The sequence below is a fragment of the Puma concolor genome, chromosome A3 (assembly GCF_028749965.1).
Source record: "Puma concolor isolate L17-30 chromosome A3, mPumCon1.1.hap2, whole genome shotgun sequence".
Taxonomy (NCBI): Eukaryota; Metazoa; Chordata; class Mammalia; order Carnivora; family Felidae; genus Puma; species Puma concolor.
Window position 1 is genome coordinate 92,005,595 of NC_141669.1, and position 19,894 is coordinate 92,025,488.

Sequence of the window (19,894 nt, forward strand, 5' to 3'; positions counted from 1 at the left end):
GATCTATCTGGGTAAGATGACTGCGGGATTTCTTTTTTTAATAAAATACCAATGGTGTGTCATTTATAATACTCTTCATGTCATGATTTCTCCTTATTCCTTATGTGGAGTCTGTCTTTGTTTTTGTGGTTTGTGAAAAACACAATCTGCTCTCGTGTTGCAACACAGTGCTGAACGTTGCTTGGGAGCAATTTAACATGTGCCACTAACCAGCAGTCCCCAAGACAGGAAGATACAGGGATGCTACTGCAGAGCAGCTCACCATGTACCAGGAGGCCCCTTGTTCTATTTCTGTTTCTTGCACTTGACACAGGTGACTTTGTAAAGAACTTATTAAACCAAGTCAAGGTCATATAAAATTCTCACCAAGAAGACTCTCAACGAGCTTGGATGCTCACACAGTTTGGCTTCATTTCTATTAAAAAAATCTTTAGAAATTGATCCTGGAGTTCTTCTCCCTCTGACAGATTCATTTATTCATTAATAAATTAATGAGCACAAATATTAACTGCATGCCTAGACTGTGGAGCTATGGCCTAAGCACTGGAGACATATGCAGGAGTTTATGCCTCTGTTCCTCACCCTGGAGGCTGCAAACCACTCACCTACAGCCCCTGTGGGAGAAGTGGTCTTCAGACCACCAGCACATAACTTACACTCAGGTCCCCAAAGGGCCATACTGAGGCCTCCTCTGTGGAACTTAGCCTGAAACTCCCTTCCTAGGTTGGGTCCTCCATCTGGCTGGCCAGCCAGTGTTTCCTGAGTGCATTTCCTTAGTCACTTGTTCATGAATCCTCACATTGTTGTCTGTTTCTGGTGAACTCAACCTAAGACAACTGTGGCAAAGAAGTCAGAAAATAAATAAGTAAGCAAACAGACAATGAATTGAAATGGCAACATTGATTCTGAGAAGCCAGCCCAGTGAAGGGCAAGGAAGAGAACATTTCAGGCATCAGGGATGGCTATAAAAGCCCAAATGGAGGTTGAGAGACTGAAGGAGGCCCCTGAGGTTTGAGATAGTAGGGAGGGCATGAGTGGTGTGGAGGCTGTGGGAGAGGAGCTCTGCTCATGGTGTCCCTGAAAGCCCACAGGGCGTTCATTTTATTGAACTCTGTTTGGGTGATCTGCTACCTAGTGATTACTTAAAAGAGATAAAAGCAAAAGTCCTAGAACAGGAGCCTCAATGATTAATGAATCTATCCAAAGACTTTACTTTTCCTCTATTTTCTAGAAGAAGCATCAGAGTAAAATTCCATATAATCTACCATATTGAAACACATCCTGATTGCATCCAGCCTAGGCCAGCACAGCATGGGCGGTTTGTTGAAAAGAGGGCTATCCTCTGGGACTTGATTTCAGTTTAGATGGACCCTCCACCAGAAAGCCTCCCCAAAACACCGTTATCTCTGCTAACTCATTCCTGAATCTATATTTCACAATCTAGACCTCAATGGATAATAACCTTATATAAGGTTATAAGGTTCCAAGCAATGTATTATGTTTCTAAATATGTTTCTCATAACTGTTAGGAATGTTCCCTGACTCCACACATTCTATTTGTTTTATGATGGAAAAGACTTCCACCATACCCCTTGGTAGTTCTCACCTTCCCAAGCATGAGATGTCTAGTTATTGGTCTTCTGACATGTTGGCACCAATGCAGACTGACTTACTTACTTACACACACCTATTAAAGAGTCACCAGGACACTGAGCTTGGTGGAGGCCTGGAGGAGAAATGTTTTCATAAACCATTGTGTACATCTACATTATACAACTCTAAAGGATCCTGTCTGTACTGGATTTCATTCAAATGAATATGAGGGGAGATAAGTGGCCCTTCAGCTAAGCTTGGGGAAACTTTATTAAAGTAAAATTGGGTTTAGAATAAACATTTTGCTGATATTTGTTCAAAACTGAGTATGGAACATATTCATCAGAGGCTTTTGGGCCTTCTCTTCACTATTATTCAGACTATATTTACGCATGTTAGAAAGCACTTAGCTCACAGCAACATGTAAATGTATCAAAGCAGATTTCATTACAAGAAATAGTCTTACAATGACAGAAGATTCCAGTTCTCTGGCACTGATTCCCTTCATTAAGGCAGCTGTAGATACAACAGGCCCCTCCTCACCTACAATTATGACTAGTGGCTCAGAAGCCCCAGTCAAGAAATCTTTTCAGCACAAATTTGAAAAATTAAAAAGGCTTTTATTTATTTGACACATGAATTTGGTTTGATGCCTCTTCCCTTTTACTTATCAAAAAGTGTTTCAGAGGAATATGAAAAATTATCAGTCTGTATTATTATGACAGATGGATTTATGATCTTGGGAGACACTTTCCCCATCAAATGGTTATAGTTACACACTTCAGTGCCTTTTATTTATATATAAGATGAGAATATGTTAGATGAGAACATAAGAGATCGATTTTTAAGAAACATGCCTTGAATTCCACATTTAGATGAGAGTTAGCCTTGATACAGAAAATTAAAACAATAAATGGCATACTATTATGCCAATCATGTTTATGTTTCACAAAATATTTTTGAATTTTTCTTTGGAAATTGTATTTAGAATGCCCTTACTGGTAACTATTACTTATTTCATGTACGTAAATTTAATTTCTAGATGAATAAAAGTTACTCATACATTGCCTCTTTACAGAATAAGGTGGTTGCTGCAGTTTGGGCAACACAAAATGGGCTATGACTATAAGGAGTAAAACTATTCCCTTGTGTGACTGATCCACAGGTAGATCCACAAGAAACTGGAATATCTAAATATAATTCTTTATAGACTATCCCAAGGGAGGAAAATGATAATTTGATTTTCTAATGCTATAAGCAAATATATGTCATATTATTTGAAGTAATTAATTTGATTAAAATTCTTAACCATAAGCCATCTATGGACATGTGAACACATTCTTTGTTTGAATCTAGTGATGCTGGAAAATGCACATCTAGGACTTCAGGCAGTATCTTGGCAAGATTTCTTATATGATAGTGTCAGGAGGTAGGCATATCTTGTCTTCTAGAAATAACTGGAAAAAAATATCAACACAGCCTTATACAGCCTTATACACTGACCAAAGGTCAGTATATTGAAAAGTATTTACTTACCAACAACTGATGAAATTTGAGTAAGAAAAGTGAGTATCTGTGATGTTGTTACCATGCTTCACGCCAGCTTGGCCCATGCAGTATTTCTGCTAGGGTGGACCTAGCCATGGAAACCATTTGCTTTATTATTGAAAGGGGTATAATTGATTGGGAGTAGAAAATCCATTCCTAGCTATGAATGGGAAAAGTCTGAAGCTCTCCCAACCAATGGCTATAGTCCTGGTTGGGTCAAGTGGCAGATGGGAGAATAACCCAGGAATTTAAAAGGGAGCTCCTCGAAATGAGAGAACCACAGAGGGACTTGGTAAGCTCTCCTCACATCCCCGGCTGACATGGTGGTTAACACAAGAAAAGATAAAAAGAAAACAACAATAACAAAATCAAGAAACACATAGAAAACAAAAATCAAAATGGCAGACATAAAGCCAATCATATAAAAATTACATTTAATACAAACGGACTAAATATTCCAATCAAATGAAAGACTGTAAGACAACAACAAAAAAAAGAAAATAAAAGAAATGAGATTAACTACATGCTTTCTATAAGAGACATACTTTAAATTCTAAGATAAAAATAAATTCTAAGCAAAAAGATAGAAAAAGATGTATCATGGAAAACGTAATAATAAAAACATGGGAGTGGCATATTAATGTCACACAAAATAGACCTAAAGACAAGAAATATTATTAGACATAAAAAGGAACATTTTATGATGATAAAATGGTCCATACTTTAGCATGATATAACAGTAATCATCATCATCATCAACATCATCATTATCATCAATGTGCATGTACCTACCAATGGAGCCCCAAAATACATAAAGCAAAAACTGACAAAATTAATGGATAAACAGCAAAAACAAAAGACATGAATAGCATCATCAGTCAACTTGACCTAACAAACATTTATAGGATACTTCACATAATGACAAAATATACATTCTTTCACAAGTGTGCATAGCACATTTCTCAGAGCACATTATATGCTATGCCTCATATCAATTCTCAATAAATTTAAGAGAGAAATTATACACACTACATTTTTCAACCACATTAAATTAATTGAGGAGTAAATAATTTAAAAAATTGGGACATCTCTGAATATTTGAAAAATTAAATACTTTTATTTATTTATTTATTTATTTATTTATTTATTTATTTTTTAACGTTTATTTATTTTTGAGACAGAGAGAGACAGAGCATGAATGAGGGAAGGGCAGAGAGATAGGGAGACACAGAATCGGAAGCAGGTTCCAGGCTCTGAGCCATCAGCCCAGAGCCCCATGCGGGGCTCGAACTCACGGACCGCGAGATCGTGACCTGAGTTGAAGTTGGACGCTTAACCGACTGAGCCACCCAGGCGCCCCAGAAAAATTAAATACTTTTATAAATAACCCACTTTAAGAAAGCACGGTGGAGTATTACTTGGCAATCAAAAAGAATGAAATCTTGCCATTTGCAACTGTGTGGATGGAACTGGAGGGGATTATGCTAAGTGAAATTAGTCAGAGAAAGACAAAAATCATATGATTTCACTCATATGAGGACTTTAAGAGACAAAACAGATGAACATAAAGGAAGGGAAACAAAAATAATATAAAAACAGGGAGGGGGACAAAATAGAAGAGACTCATAAATATGGAGAACAAACTGAGGGTTATGGGAGGGGTTGTGAGGGGGGGGGTGTGCTAAATGGCTAAGGGGCACTAAGGAATCTACTCCTGAAATCATTGTTGTACTATATGCTAACTAATTGGGATATAAATTAAAAAAAAATAAAAAATAAAACAAGTTAAAAAAAAAGAAAGCACAATCGATATTAGAAAATATTTTGAACTCAATTAAAAATGAACACAACCTATCAAAAATTTGTAGTTAAAACAGTATTTGACAGAAAGTATAAATTTAAACATATATATCATAAAGGGGAAAAAATCTCAAATGGAAACTAAGCTCCCATGTAAAGAAACTAAAGAAGAGCAAATTTAACCCAAAGGAAACAGACAGAAGGGTATCATAAACACCTAAATGAAAATCGGTGAAATGGAAAACCAAAAAACAAGAGAACAATCAGTGGAACCAGAAGTCAGCTACTTGAAATGATCAACAAAATTTATAAACCTTTGGCTAGACTGACCAAGGAAGAAACATAAAGCCTTGAATTACCAAAAGTATACATAAAAGAGGCAACACTACCAACCATACAGAAAATAGAAAGATTTAAGTGGAATATTATGAACAACTCTATGCCAGCAAATTACAAAATTTGGATAAAATGGACAAATTCCTAGAATGACACAAATTACTAAAACTGCATCAAGAAGAAAGGAAAATCTGAAGATTTTCTTTAAAATAATAGATTTAAAACAATAAAGAAATCATCTTATTTCTTATTGATTTGATACTGATTTCAGATCAGTAATAAAAATTCTTCCCACAAAGAATAGCCAAGGCCCAGATGTCTTTACTGATGACTTTGAACAAATATTTAACAAACAACCCCCCCCCCCCAATACTATGCAGATTCTTTCAGAAAACAGGAGGGAACACTTCTTTACTCATTCTATAAGGCCAGTATTACCCTGATACCAAAACCAGGAAGAAATATCACAAGAAAGGAACTACAGACCAATATCCCTCATGGACACAAACATAAAAATTCTTAACAAATTATTAGTGAGTCAAATCTAGCAATCTTTAAAGAGGAGTATATACCATGACCAAGGGGGATTAATCCCCCAAAGTAAGGACACTTTTATATCTGAAAATCAGTTCATGTAATGGATCACATTAATAGAATAAAGGACAAAAGAAAAATTTACTCATGATCATCTAAATAGAGAAAATGCATTTGATGAAATGCAACACCTATTTTCTTATTTAAAAAAACTGTTCAACAAAGTTGTGATGGAAGGGAATTTCCTACTCCTGCTTAAGAACATGAACAACATTATCTTTCATCAGGAAAGTCTGAGTGCTTTCCCAGGATTAGGAGCAAGGCAAGGATGCCTCCTGCTTGCCATCTCCCTTCAACATCATATTTGAGGTTCTAGCCAGTGGCAATGGAGAAAACAAAGAAAATCAAACCTCAAATCGCCCACCCAAACCTCTCTAGGGGAGACTAAAAATATTTTCTATATTATCGATTATTTTCTGAATTATTTATTTCCTCTGGGTCAATTTCTCTATTGTTTTTCTGTTTCATTCACTCTTTTGAGTTTTCTTCAAGTGTTTGTTGAGTCCTCCCTCTTTGCTCATGTTTATGAATGGAGCACCTCAGTGCTAAACTGCAGTTGTGAAATCCTGAATCTCCTGACAGGCTTCAAGTGTGTAATGGGAGGGCAGACTCCTGATCTTGGGGAGGCCCAGCTGCAGCTCAGGGCAGCGAGGGAGGGGTCTGTGACTGCCCCAGCTCTGCCTCTTCATACTTTACCTGTGGATTCTGAAACCGCAGTTCACTGTAACACAAACTTTTCCCCCCTCCTAATGTTGGAGGAACAGCATCACCATTAGGAGGCAGGAGTCTGAAGTCAGCATGTCTCAGATCCAAGAGCTGCCGGTACATCCAACTGTGTGACTTTGGACACCACCCAAGCTTCAGTGTCATTTGTACAGGATGAGGCAGGATTAACACTTGTGGCCCAGTGTTGCTGTGGGGTTACATGGCAGAGGGTGCATGAAGAGCCTGACATAGATGCTCCACCAGTAGGTGCCTGCCGTCTCCTTCCTTCCCGCTGCAAAGAAAAGGCTCACCCACCTTGGTCACTCTTTCTAAGTGATGATGTTCCATGTGCTCTAGGATCCTGAAGGAGTTGCATTATCACAAATAAATGGGTCATAATTGGCCTTTCAGCATTTGATAAGCATCTCTAACAGCAAGGGAGCTCTTAGGACTCTCTAGCCCTGAACCTCACCTACTTCATTTCATAGCTTTAAACCCAAATTTTGTATTTCATACAACTGCTTTATCACTGGTGCCTGAAGTCTCTGAGTGTCTGTGTATGAAAAGGAGAAGTGTTTTCCTGCTATTGATGTTACTAAAAGATGTAGTTTCACTGCAGTCTGGGCACTAGATGAAGCAGTGGTCAAACTCCAGGGAGGAGGCCCTGGAGTTGTAGAGCACCAGGCCCAGCATCATGCACCCAGAGTGCCCTGAGGGTGCCCATGGGGAGGCTTGTCTGGTTACACGGAGTGCAATGACACCGAAAGATGAGCAGCCACCTCTGCATTCCTGCAACCCTTCAGAGGCCCCCTGAGATCTCCCTGTCTGATTTGGAGCCCTGACAATTCACCATGACTAGCAACTCCCTCTGGGGTAGAGCAGAGCAAATCTCAATTTCTGAGGCCCTTACATAAAGATTCTTGAAATTAGCTACAGAACCCATTCGCATAAGTATGACCTCAAAGGCTAACTGAAAACTTCACATGTTCTTGTAGAAATTTGTGTCAGGTGAGCAAACCTCTCTGGATCAGGGACTCTCCATTATAAATGTCAGGGGCAAACCTCTCCAGGTAGAGTGAGAAGGGAGCAGGTAAGAGGAAGGTTTCCTTGTACACAGAAACTTCAAGGACAAGAACCCCTTATCTTTACCAGGGCAATGGCTTTCTGAAAAGTACAATTTTCAGGAAATGGTATCAATTTGCTATAGACCAAGTGAAGCTATAGAATTCCCTGAGAAGTTAAATTGTCATTTTTTGTTGTTGTTTTATCTGAAGTAGTACTGCCTTCTGGGATGAGCTCCAAATCAATAACTATTGTATTTTCTGTTTAAGTGACAATATAACCATGACTGTTGTCACTCTGTTCAATTAGATGATCTTAAAAATATATATATGTCAAAAAGGCAAACTTTTTTTCTCTATGATAGACTATAGACTGCAATAATTGGCAACCAATTTGTTGGCACTTTCCTATATTGCCACCCTAAAAAGTCCTTCCCACACTTACTTTGGGCTTAGCTGTGTGTCTTTCTTTGGCCAATAAGACAGCAACATGCCTAACACAAGCAAAGACTTGGAAAGCCCTTGCACATTGAGACTCACCCTCTCTTGCTGCTCTTGGAATCTCTACCATGACTGCTATGTGATGGAGTGACCTGCTGGATGAGAGTCATGTGGTCCAGCCACTTCTGTCATCCCAGCTAATGGCCAGCCAGCATTCTCAAGTACAGCTGGGTAGCAGAGCAGCAGCTACCCACAGACCAGTGAGGAGACACAGGTAAAACTAGCAGAGCAAGAACCATCCAGCTGAGACTCATCCCAGTTGCTGACCCTGAGAATCATGACCTAAATAAATAGTTGTTTTAAGCCACTAAGTTTTTGGGGATTTGTAATGCAGCAAATGCTAACTGATACAGGCCCCTTTATTATTTCATGGAATAGAAAAACAATCAACCTTAGAACAGTTGCTCCATGCATGCTGACACTTTTTTAAAAATCTTTATTTTTGAGAGAGAGAGAGAGCATGCAAGTGGGGGAGGAACAGAGAGATAGGGAGACACAGAATCCGAAGCAGGCTCCAGGCTCTGAGCTGTCGTCACAGAGCCAGAGGAGGGGGCTCTAACCCATGAACTGCAAGATCATGACCTGAGCTGAAGTTGGACACTTCACCAACTGAGCCACTCAGGTGCCCTTGCATGCTGACACTTCTAACCACTCACTAGTTTGTTTGTTTGTTTGTTTGTTTGTTTTCATGAATAAAGAGTGCAATGGCCACACCATAAGAATGTTGCTGAGAGAATATCTTATTTTTACAGAATTCCTAAAGGACCAAATCTGCCACTTTGAATGACCCTCTAGAATACTCTATGGCTATGCTAGACAGCTATGAAGGAGTGCCAACTGCCATAACTGTGCCTTGATACCTTCCCCTCAGAGCCTCTGGGAAGATCCATCTCTTGGTTTGGATTTGTTCCCTGGATATCAAACAGAAATTCTTGTAAGAGACAGCCCAGCTTTTAAAGTACTTGTTCCACTGATGTCTTTGGGTGGACCCTTTCTGGCAAAGGTACAAATGCCAACATGCTCTGCCTTACCCCTACAGTCAAAGGTGACTACAAAAATATTAGTACACGTAGGCACTATAATCATGACTGAAGATTCCAGCTGCTGCATCATTAAAATAATTGTTTCTGATGGGCTGCCTCTACTGTTGCCAGGACAGGGAAACAAACTGGGCGGCAGAGCTCACCTCCCCAGAAGCCTGCACTACCTGTCAAAGTCTTAGACTAACCAGATAAAAAATCTTGTTGCCCCAGCCACCCATATCCTAACATTTAATTTAAAATATTGACTCTAAGTAGGTTGTGGTCCTTTGCAAAGTTCTAAAACCACATCTACTGGCTGAGGTCACTTTGTGAAAATTATTGCAAAAAAATGGATTCAGTAATTGATTGACAAAAATGTGGATTAAGACATACTATGGAAATAACACTTGCATTTAAATAATGGTTGTATTGGGGCGCCTGGGTGGCGCAGTCGGTTAAGCGTCCGACTTCAGCCAGGTCACGATCTCGCGGTCCGTGAGTTTGAGCCCCGCGTCAGGCTCTGGGCTGATGGCTCAGAGCCTGGAGCCTGTTTCCGATTCTGTGTCTCCCTCTCTCTCTGCCCCTCCCCCGTTCATGCTCTGTCTCTCTCTATCCCAAAAATAAATAAACGTTGAAAAAATAAATAAATAAATAAATAAATAAATAAATAAATAAATAATGGTTGTATTTATTTGCAAGCTCAATCTGAAGCCAATGCAAGTCTTAAAGGAAAAGGAGTAAGATTCCCTTCAGTTTAGTTTGTTGTGAAGCCACAGAATGGAAGTGGACTAAAGACCAAGAAGATGTATTATTCACTTGTTCATCTTCACTGATACTGATGTAATGTAGTTATTCAAGGATATGGACTTTTTTTTTTTTAATTTTTTTTTTAACGTTTATTTATTTTTGAGACAGAGAGAGATAGAGCATGAATGGGGGAGGGTCAGAGAGAGAGGGAGACACAGAATCTGAAACAGGCTCCAGGCTCTGAGCTGTCAGCACAGAGCCCGACGCGGGGCTTGAACTCACGGACCGTGAGATCATGACCTGAGCCGAAGTGGGCTGCTTAACCGACTGAGCCACCCAGGCACCCCAAAGATATGGACTTTTAAGTGCATGGATACAAGGAAAGGGAGGGAGGAATGAAGCCCACACAAGTAACAGAGTAATGATAGAGACATTCAAGAATCCCAAAATTGTAAATTCTAATGGATATTATATATTGGAGCTTATTTTCCAAATATTCTTAACAAAGCTGAAAATCCTCTGCTAGCCAGCTTGGCCACTTGGAGGCTTAAGGACATCTCTGCACAGGATAGGCCTGCCCCCTTCCTTTGCACCATCTCCAAACAATGGCACACTTCACTTTTTAAGTATTTCTTCAGTTCTACTGCTATCCTGATTCTCTCCCTCACTGTGTCGTATGACAATTCCCAAAAGCTCTGTGCATCCAGTTTGGTCCTAGCCCCATGTCCCTCCCCTCACCCCTCCATCTCTCCATTCTGTCCCACTGTCCCACTCTGCAGCCATAGCAGCTTCCAAAAACTTGAATCTCACCCCAGCTCTCCTGCCTGAAACTCCTCAGTGGTTTCCATGGCCACAGCATCCTTCAAGGTATCTAGCAGCATGGCCTATGGGGTGGTAGCTGAGGAGGGCTGAAGCTGTAGATGGGTGGGCCAGGGCTAGTCTCGGGTCACACCCCTCCCTAGGGCTCTCTCTTGATGTTATTACATGTCCTTCCTTCTTGTAAGCATATGGGTTTGTGACCTCACCTAAAATCCAGCCTCCCTTGGAAGGCTGGTACAGTCCTCATTTACAGGACTTTCCTTTTGGTCCTGTGTCCCGACTTCACCATGATCCATAGGTCTTACAAGTATAATCAGTTACTATCTCCTGCTGACCTAGGTTGGATGCTTCTGTGCTTTATCTACTCATGATGTCCTCTTTGACCAGAATTCTCTTGCTAACTCTCCACGAGCCCTCTTGTTTAGAGTCTGGTTCTTTACCTCATGATGCAGTGCAGGGAGTGCTTCCTCTGTAATGACTGCTGACCCACCACATTATGCTTGGAGTCCCATCACCCTTACTTTGGATGCTCTCAGAGCAGACTGGGTACTCTACCATCATAACTCCTGTGTTATATGGCAACTACACTTTTGTATATCTGCTTCCTGAACTTAAAGCAGTTCAAGTGTCATCTATATGTTTGCATTCGACAAAACCGTCAGGTCTTAGAAAAGAGTGGACAATTGACAGTGGCTTGTGAATGCAAGCCAAAGTACTTCTTGCAGCTTTCTCAAAACTTTAGAATGGCCAGAGATGATATCCTCCTCCTCCTTTTAACAGGTGCCACCAGAGGGTGTGAAGGTTCGCTCTGATGGCCTCTCGCACAACTTGACTTCTCTGTACTCCCTGACAGTTGGTTTTCATGGGCTCTATTCGCAAGGATTGCTACATGACATTTCTCATTTCTGAATTTCCCTTCCGATTAAACCCGTCTCTCTCCAGCTGCTTCTGGTTCTCAGTGCACTTTCAGGCCTGATGCTTCTGGTCTGCTTGGCTGCTGTGCTGTGTTACAATATGTCCAAAACGAATGTTTCAGAGCATGTAATCCAAATGCCCTTACCTGCCCTCCAGTCTCCTGAAGAAGTGACTCTTGAAACAACTCAACTCATCTTCCCTTTAGGCTAGCACTCCTACTATTTCTTCCAGCAGGCTTTAGCTATACCAAGCCTCCCTTAGAAGAAACTCTAGAATGCCAAATGAAGGAAACTACATGTGGCAGTAAAAACACTTCTCAAATTGTCCCTACACATGCCTTTTCAGCCTAATGTGGCTCTAGGACCATAAACCTCCCTCTCACCTTGATCACTGTTGCCAATAACCCCTCTCTCATGAGTGTGGGGTGAGCAGGAATACCCAGTTGATTTCCAGTGCTGGCAATCTTTAAATCCACCAGTAGCTCCAGTCTTATGGCCATTACCTTGTGTTGTCTCTGCCGGCATCCCTGCTGAAGCCCCCACTGGGTGTTGGTCACCTAGACTTTCTCTACTCCATTTTCAATGTATATTTAAGGATGATTCAGTTTCTCTGCATTTTCACACACAAGTTTCATTCCCTAGCTTTTGCTAGGTGCTCATGGGTCCCCACCCAATCCCCATTCCCCATTCCCAAAGGCTTATGATAAACACATCCTCTGACCTCCAGCTCCTGGAATTCCTCCTCCTCCTCCACGTCGTAGGACAGTGTGTGGATTTTGATGTCGTCAGGCGAGAGGTCAATGAACTTCCCATCAGGGTACTCCAGGCTCTCTTTGGTGGGCGACCGGTCCTCAATGAAGGTGGTCTCACAACAGTCGGCAGCCACGCCATCCCCCCAGGAGCGCAGCACACCCTCTGAGTAGAGGATGATGTTGGGACGGAAATGGGACTCCACAGACTGCGGAAGGGTGTTGGGATCCAGCAGCTGCTGTACTGGCTCACTCCTGCTGCTGTCCAGGGTGGCTGGCGCTGCACTGCCCACCACCCGGCAGCTCTGGTACTGTGGTGCTGGGTAAACAGACACCAGGCCATCTCTGCTCTCAGCCATGAAGTTTCTGGTGTTAATTAAGCCATTCCTCTTGCCAGCATCACTGATTTTACTGTGCACCAGCACACTCTTCTGTTCAATTATGCCATCCATGGTGCTCTCCCTCCTCAACTGGGTGTAAGGCTGGCAGGCTGCACTCCAGGGTCACACTTGCCTCATGGGACCCATTTCTCCTGAAGGCAGAGGAAACAGAGATGAGACAAGAAAATCACACCTGACAAAAAGCTAATTACCCGGACCGTCGCTGTTTCAGCGTGTACTAGTCAGCCAATATGCACAGAAACTGGGGGAGTCAGATAATAATCTAGTCCTACCTAGTCTACCAATTTTAAAAAGGCTTTATCTGAGCAGCCAATCAGAGAAAGCCAGATACTGATTACTCACATCTCTATAAAGACTTTGCTTCCAAATAAAGGAGACTTTGCAGGAATTGGAACCACTGTAGCTCTAGAGAAACCTGTGATTGCTGGCAGACATCTTGAAATTCTTGGGTAAATCAAATCACATTAGCATTGGGCCAGGCCAGAGGGAAAATAAGGCTGTAAATCTGTAATGGGGATTGACTCTTCCCAGGTCCGTGGCTATTTATTCGAGCAGAAAACACATGCTCAAGGAAGAAAGGGTTTAAAATAATGTCCCACACAGATTTAGAAGATAAATGACAGGAAAACCCACTTTATTAGTACCATGTATGGACAAAATTCCCCAACTGAGGAAACACTCACATGTATATTCAAGTACATATTAATGTATGTATGAGAAATGCCTACTGGTCTTCCAACACGGGCCCAGGAATTGAACTAGAAATTCCCCTGCCTTAATAGCCCTCAACTTAGAGAAACATCTACATATTTGGGATACAATTAAGAAGGCTTTTAAATTGTTTCTAGCTAGATCATGTTCCTTTCTAGGGTTTTGAATATTTAAAAAAAAAAAGAGAGGGGAAGGAGGAGGAGGAAAAGAAAGAAAGATACCAAAGATTAAGGTTTTGGAGATAATGAATATCCTTGAACAGCAAAGGAAGCCATCAACAAACAAAAAGGCAACCTATGGAATGGATGATGATATTTACAAATGATATATCTGATAAGTTAATATACAAAGAACTTATACAACTCACACCAAAGAATAAAACAAAACAAAAGACAATCTGATTTAAAAATGGGCAGAGGACCTAAATAGACATTTTTCCAAAGAAGACATACAGATGGCCAAGAGACATATGAAAAGATACTGGACATAACTTATCATCAGGAAGATGTAAATCAAAGCCATGATGACATATAACCTCACACCAGTCAGAATAACTAGTATAAAAAAGACTAGAAATAAAGTGTTGGTGAAGATGTGGAGAAAAAGGAACACTTGTGCACTGGAGGTGGGAATGTAAACTGCTGCAGCCACTGTGGAAAACAGTATGTAGGTTCCTCAAAGAGTTAAAAATAAAAATACCATATGATCCAGTAATTCCACTACTGGGTATTTACCCCACAAAAATGAAAATATTAATTTGAAATGGTATATACACCCCTATGTTTATTGAAGCATTAATTACAATAGCCAAGATATGGAGATGATCCAAGTGTCCATTTATAGATGACTAGATGAATAGATAAGAAGATGTGGTGAATATATGTGTATATATACATATATTATATGTGTATAATGGAATATTATTCAGCCATAAAAAAGAATGAGATCTTGCCATTTATGACAACATGGATGGACCTAGAAGGTATTATGCTAAGTGAAATAAGTCAGGTAAAGACAAATACTATATGCTTTTACTTATATGTGGGATCTAAAAAACACAACAAGAGAACAGACACACTCAAAAACCCAACAGACTCCTAAATACAGAGAAAAAACTGGTGGTTGCCGAGGGGAAGAAGGATGGGGAGGTGGGCAAAACAAGTGAAAGGGATTAGGAGGTACAAACTTCCAGTTATAAAATAAATAAGTCACAGGGATGAAAAGTACAGCATAGAGAATATAGTCAATATTGTAGTAACATATGGTGACAGATGGTGATTACACTTATCATGGTGAGCACTGAAAAATGTATAGATTTGTTGAATCACTATGTTATATACCTGAAACTGTGTGGTATGTCAACTACAGTTAAATAAAAAATTAAACAAACATTTTAAAAATTTAAATAGAATAATTTAGAAGTATTTGAATAATTTTCCTAGAAGTAAAAAAAAATAATAATGATTTAAGAACACTTGCACCTTTTCTCAAGATTTTATGAATGCTTAAGGTTTTTCCTAACAACAAAAGGAATAAATTTCCTCAAGCATTTCCTGTTTGCAAGTTAATAGCTATTATGTATGAAAACACTTTGAGTGTTGGGACTTTGAGAACTCTGGCTTTCTATGAGATTTCAGAATTTTCTCATATTATAACTGCTTTATTTGGTGGTAGCTACAAAAATTCAAAATTTTAGACCAACCGAGAAATAGGGAGGATACCTTTGTGACTAAGTAGAAAATAACATTTTAGTAGAGTTGACAAATGACTAGTGAAACTACAGCATAAGCACAGAGAGATGGTGGGTATTATTTATGTGACACTGTGTCAGATTTAAGACAGGTCAAAAAACTCACTGCCACTTCTGCTGATTTAGCTCTGGCATTTAACATCTTAAGACTGAAACCATGAAACTATTTGGACAAGATCTTTTAAGTATCTGCAACATGTGAGGCACAATATATGTCTAAGCATCATCTTTGGGACTGTTCTTCTTCCAAGGCAGCATAATATGCTCATTGAGGTACTTGTGGTCCAAACCCTCAGCTTCTCTAATCTTCTCCTTCTACAGAGAAGTCACTGGGTTGATCTCAGAATTGGGCCCCTTGTATGGTTTGTGAAGGCCAGATGTACCACCAAGCTTAGGATAACCTTCTTGAAGTATAGTTCACTTCTCAGACTGAGCTCCTTCTTCTCAAATATGTATTAAGTATCTTACAAAAGACATGTGGTTGCATGTATTCAAACCCCATCTCTTCAATGGAGTCACAGGCTCTTGCCCAGACGAAGGATCTCCCCTTTTCTGGTGTGTTCTCAGACACTGTGCTACAATTTCTGTTATGGGTGCTGTTACATCCTCTTCTGCAAACATCAAAACTGCTAATGTCAACATCTTCCTCCAGCCCTTGCCCCTGCAAGAGGCAGTTCACCTTGAGCTGCACAAGCCCCAAATGTGAATCTGATATTACAGCATCTTGAGGCATGCACAGCTTAGGTCTCTGAGGTGCTGTCCACAGTTTGACACCTATGATGCTTAGCTGAGAACTGGAAACATGAGCACCACCTGGAAGTTTGTTAGAAGGTGGAATCTTCAGTACACCTTGAACTACTGAATCATAATCTGCATTTTAACACCATTCCAAGTGATTATTTTGCACATAAAACAGAGGGGTGCTGTTCTATCATATATAGTGCAAGTTTTGGCTAGTTGCACAGTTGGCTTGACTATACAATGGATTATATACTATCTTTTAAAAAAGTATTCAAATTAATATATCAAATATTCTTAAGGGCTTTGTTTTCTTTTTTTATATTTTATTTTATTTTATTTTATTTTATTTTATTTTATTTTATTTTATTTTATGTGTATGGAGATAGAGCTTAGAGGTCTACTTTATTTCAACACTTGGAATTCAAAGTGTCCCTAACCCACAATGAACCAGCTTTTCATGGGAATCTTAACATTTATGGCAAGTGCAAATGGCAGCTAGTTTGGCTTATCTTCCACACTCCTATGTTTCTATTGAAAACTACTGTTGATCCTTGACAACGTGGGATTGAATTGAATGGGTTCATTTATGGGCAGATTGTTTTTTCTTTTTTCTTTTTCATAGTTTCTTTTTTTTATTAACTTGTTTTATTTTTTATTTTTTTAAATTTACATCCAAATTGGTTAGCATTTAGTGCAACAATGATTTCAGGAGTACATTCCTTAGTGCCCCTTAACCATTTAGCCCACCCCCCCTCCCAACACCCTTCCCATTACCCTCAGTTTGCTCTCCACATTTATTAGTCTCTTCTGTTTTGCTCCCCCCCGTTTTTATATTATTTTTGTTTCCCTTCCCTTATGTTCATCTGTTTTGACTCTTAAAGTCCGCATATGAGTGAAGCCATATGATTTTTGTCTTTCTCTGACTGACTAATTTCACTTAGCATAATCCCCTTTTGTTCCATCCATGCAGTTGCAAATGGCAAGATTTCATTCTTTTTGATTGCCAAGTAATACTCCATTGTATATATATACCACATCTTCTTTATCCATTCATCCATCGATGGACATTTGGGCGCTTTCCATACTTTGGCTATTGTTGATAGTACTGCTATAAATATGGGGGTGCATGGGTCCCTTCGAAACAGCACACCTGTATCCCTTGGATAAATGCCTAATAATGCAATTACTGGGTCATAGGATAGTTCTATTTTTAGTTTTTTGAGGAACCTCCATACTGTTTTCCAGAGTGGCTACACCAGCTTCATTCCCACCAACAATGCAAAAGAGATCCTCTTTCTCTGCATCCTCACCAACATCTGTTGTTGCCTGAGTTGTTAATGTTACTCATTCTGACAGGGGTAAGGTGGTATCTCATTGTGGTTTTGATTTGTAGTTCCCTGATGACGAGTGATGTTGAACATTTTTTCATGTGTCAGTTGGCCATCTGGATGTCTTCTTTGGAGAAGTGTCTATTCATGTCTTTTGCCCATTTTTTCACTGGATTATTTGGTTTTGGGTGTTGAGTTTGATAAGTTCTTTATAGATTTTGAATACTAACCCTTTATCTGATAAGTCATTTGCAAATATCTTCTCCCATTCTGTCGGTTGCCTTTTACTTTTCTTGATTATTTCCTTCGTTGTGCAGAAGCTCTTTATTTTGATCAGGTCCCAGTAGTTCATTTTTGCTTTTGTTTCCCTTGCCACTGGAGACGTGTTGAGTAAGAAGTTGCTGTGGCCAAGATCAAAGAGATTTTTGCCTGCTTTCTCCTCAAGGATTTTGATGGCTTCCTGTCTTCCATTGATGTCTTTCATCCATTTTGAGTTTATTTTTGTGTATGGTGTAAGAAAGTGGTCCAGGTTCATTCTTCTACATGTCGCTGTCCACTTTTCCCAGCACCATTTGCTGAAGAGACTGTCTTTATTCCATTGGATATTCTTTCCTGCTTTATCAAAGATTAGTTGGCCATACGTTTGTGGGTCTATTTCTGGGTTCTCTAGTCTGTCCATTGATTTGAGTGTCTGTTCTTGTGCCAGTACCAATACTGTCTTAGTGAATAAAGCTTTGTAGTATAGCTTGATGTCTGGAATTGTGATGCCTCCTGCTTTGGTTTTCTTTTTCAAGATCGTTTTGGCTATTCAAGGTCTTTTCTGATTCGATACAAATTTTAGGATTATTTGTTCTAGCTCTGTGAAGAATGCTGGAGTTATTTTGATAGGGATTGCATTCAATATGTAGATTGCCTTGGAAAGTATCTACATTTTAACAATATTTGTTCTTCCTATCCAGGAGCATGGAATCTTTTTTCCATTTTTTTTTTGTCTTCTTCAATTTCTTTCATAAGCTTTCTATAGTTTTCAGCGTACAGATTTTTCACCTCTTTGGTTAGATTTATTCCTAGGTATTTTATGGTTTTTGGTGCAACTGTAAATGGGATCAATTCCTTGAATTCTCTTTCTGTCACTTCATCGTTGGTGTATAGGAATGCAACCGATTTCTGTGCGTTGATTTTATTTATGGCAACTTTGCTGAATTAATGAATCAATTCTAGCAGTTTGTTTTGGTGGAATCTTTTGGGTTTTCCATATAGAGTATCATGTCATCTGCGAAGAGTGAAAGTTTGACCTCCTCCTGGTTGATTTGGATGCCTTTTGTTTCTTTGTGTTGTCTGATTGCAGAGGCTAAGACTTCCAATACTACGTTGAATAACAGTGGCGATAGTGGACACCCCTGTCTTATTCTTGACCTTAGGGGGAAAGCTCTCAGTTTTTCCCCATTGAGGATGATATTAGCATTGGGGCATTCATATATGACTTTTATGATCTCAGTGTATGCTCCTTCCATCCCTACTTTCTTGAGGGTTTTTATCAAGAAAGGATGCTGTATTTTGTCAAATGCTTTATCTGCATCTATTGAGAGGATCATATGGTTCTTGTCCTTTCTTTTATTGATGTGAGGAATCACGTTAATTGTTTTGTGGATATTGAACCAGTCCTGCATCCCAGGTATAAATCCCACTTGGCTGTGGTGAATAATTTTTTTAATGTATTGTTGGATCTGGTTGGCTAATACCTTGTTGAGGATTTTTGCATCAATGTTCATCAAGGAAATTGGTATATAGTTCTCCTTTGTAGTGGGTCTTTGTCTAGTTTTGGAATCAAGATAATGCTGGCTACATAGAAAGAGTTTGGAAGTTTTCCTTCCATTTCTATTTTTTGGAACAGTTTCAAGAGAATAGGTGTTAACTCTTCCTTAAATGCTTGGTAGAATTCCCCTGGAAAACCATCTGGCCCTGGACTCTTGTTTTTTGGCAGATTTTTGGTTACTAATTCGATTTCCTTACTGGGTATGGGTCTGTTCAAATTTTCTATTTCTTCCTGTTTCCGTTTTGGTAGTGTATATGTTTCTAGGAATTTTTCCATTTCTTCCAGTTTGCCCATTTTATTGGCATATAATTGCTTATAATATTCTTATTATTGTTTTTATTTCAGCTGTGTTCGTTGTGATCTCTCCTCTTTCATTCTTGATTTTATTTATTTGGGTCCTTTCCTTTTTCTTTTTGATCAAACTGGCTATGGTTTATCAATTTTGTCAATTCTTTCAAAGAACAAACGTCTGGTTTCATTAATCTGTTCCACTGGTTTTTTGTTGTTGTTGTTGTTGTTGTTGTTGTTTTGATAGCATTAATTTATGTTCTAATTTTATTATTTCCTGTCTTCTGCTGGTTTCGGGTTTTATTTGTTGTTCTTTTTCCAGCTCCTTAAGGCGTAAGGTTAGGTTGTGTATCTGAGATCTTTCCTTCTTTAGGCAGGCCTGGATTGCTATATACTGTCCTCTTATTACCACCTTTGCTGCATCCTAGAGGTTTTGGGTTGTGGTGTTATCATTTTCATTGGCTTCCATA

The 19,894-nt window shown here is 39.5% G+C and overlaps 1 protein-coding gene across 13 annotated transcripts in view; it reads right to left on the reverse strand.

Annotated features, from left to right (window-relative positions):
• The window catches only part of SYNDIG1 (synapse differentiation inducing 1), a 186,226-nt gene that overhangs the window by 93,588 nt on the left and 72,744 nt on the right, over positions 1-19,894 (reverse strand). For all 13 annotated transcript variants that reach the window (XM_086701545.1, XM_086701532.1, XM_086701538.1 and 10 more), the window contains one exon: positions 12,362-12,921. In XM_086701545.1, the coding sequence (XP_086557671.1) occupies positions 12,362-12,841 (480 nt within the window). In that variant the 5' untranslated portion in view covers positions 12,842-12,921. The remainder of the gene's footprint in view (positions 1-12,361; positions 12,922-19,894) is intronic.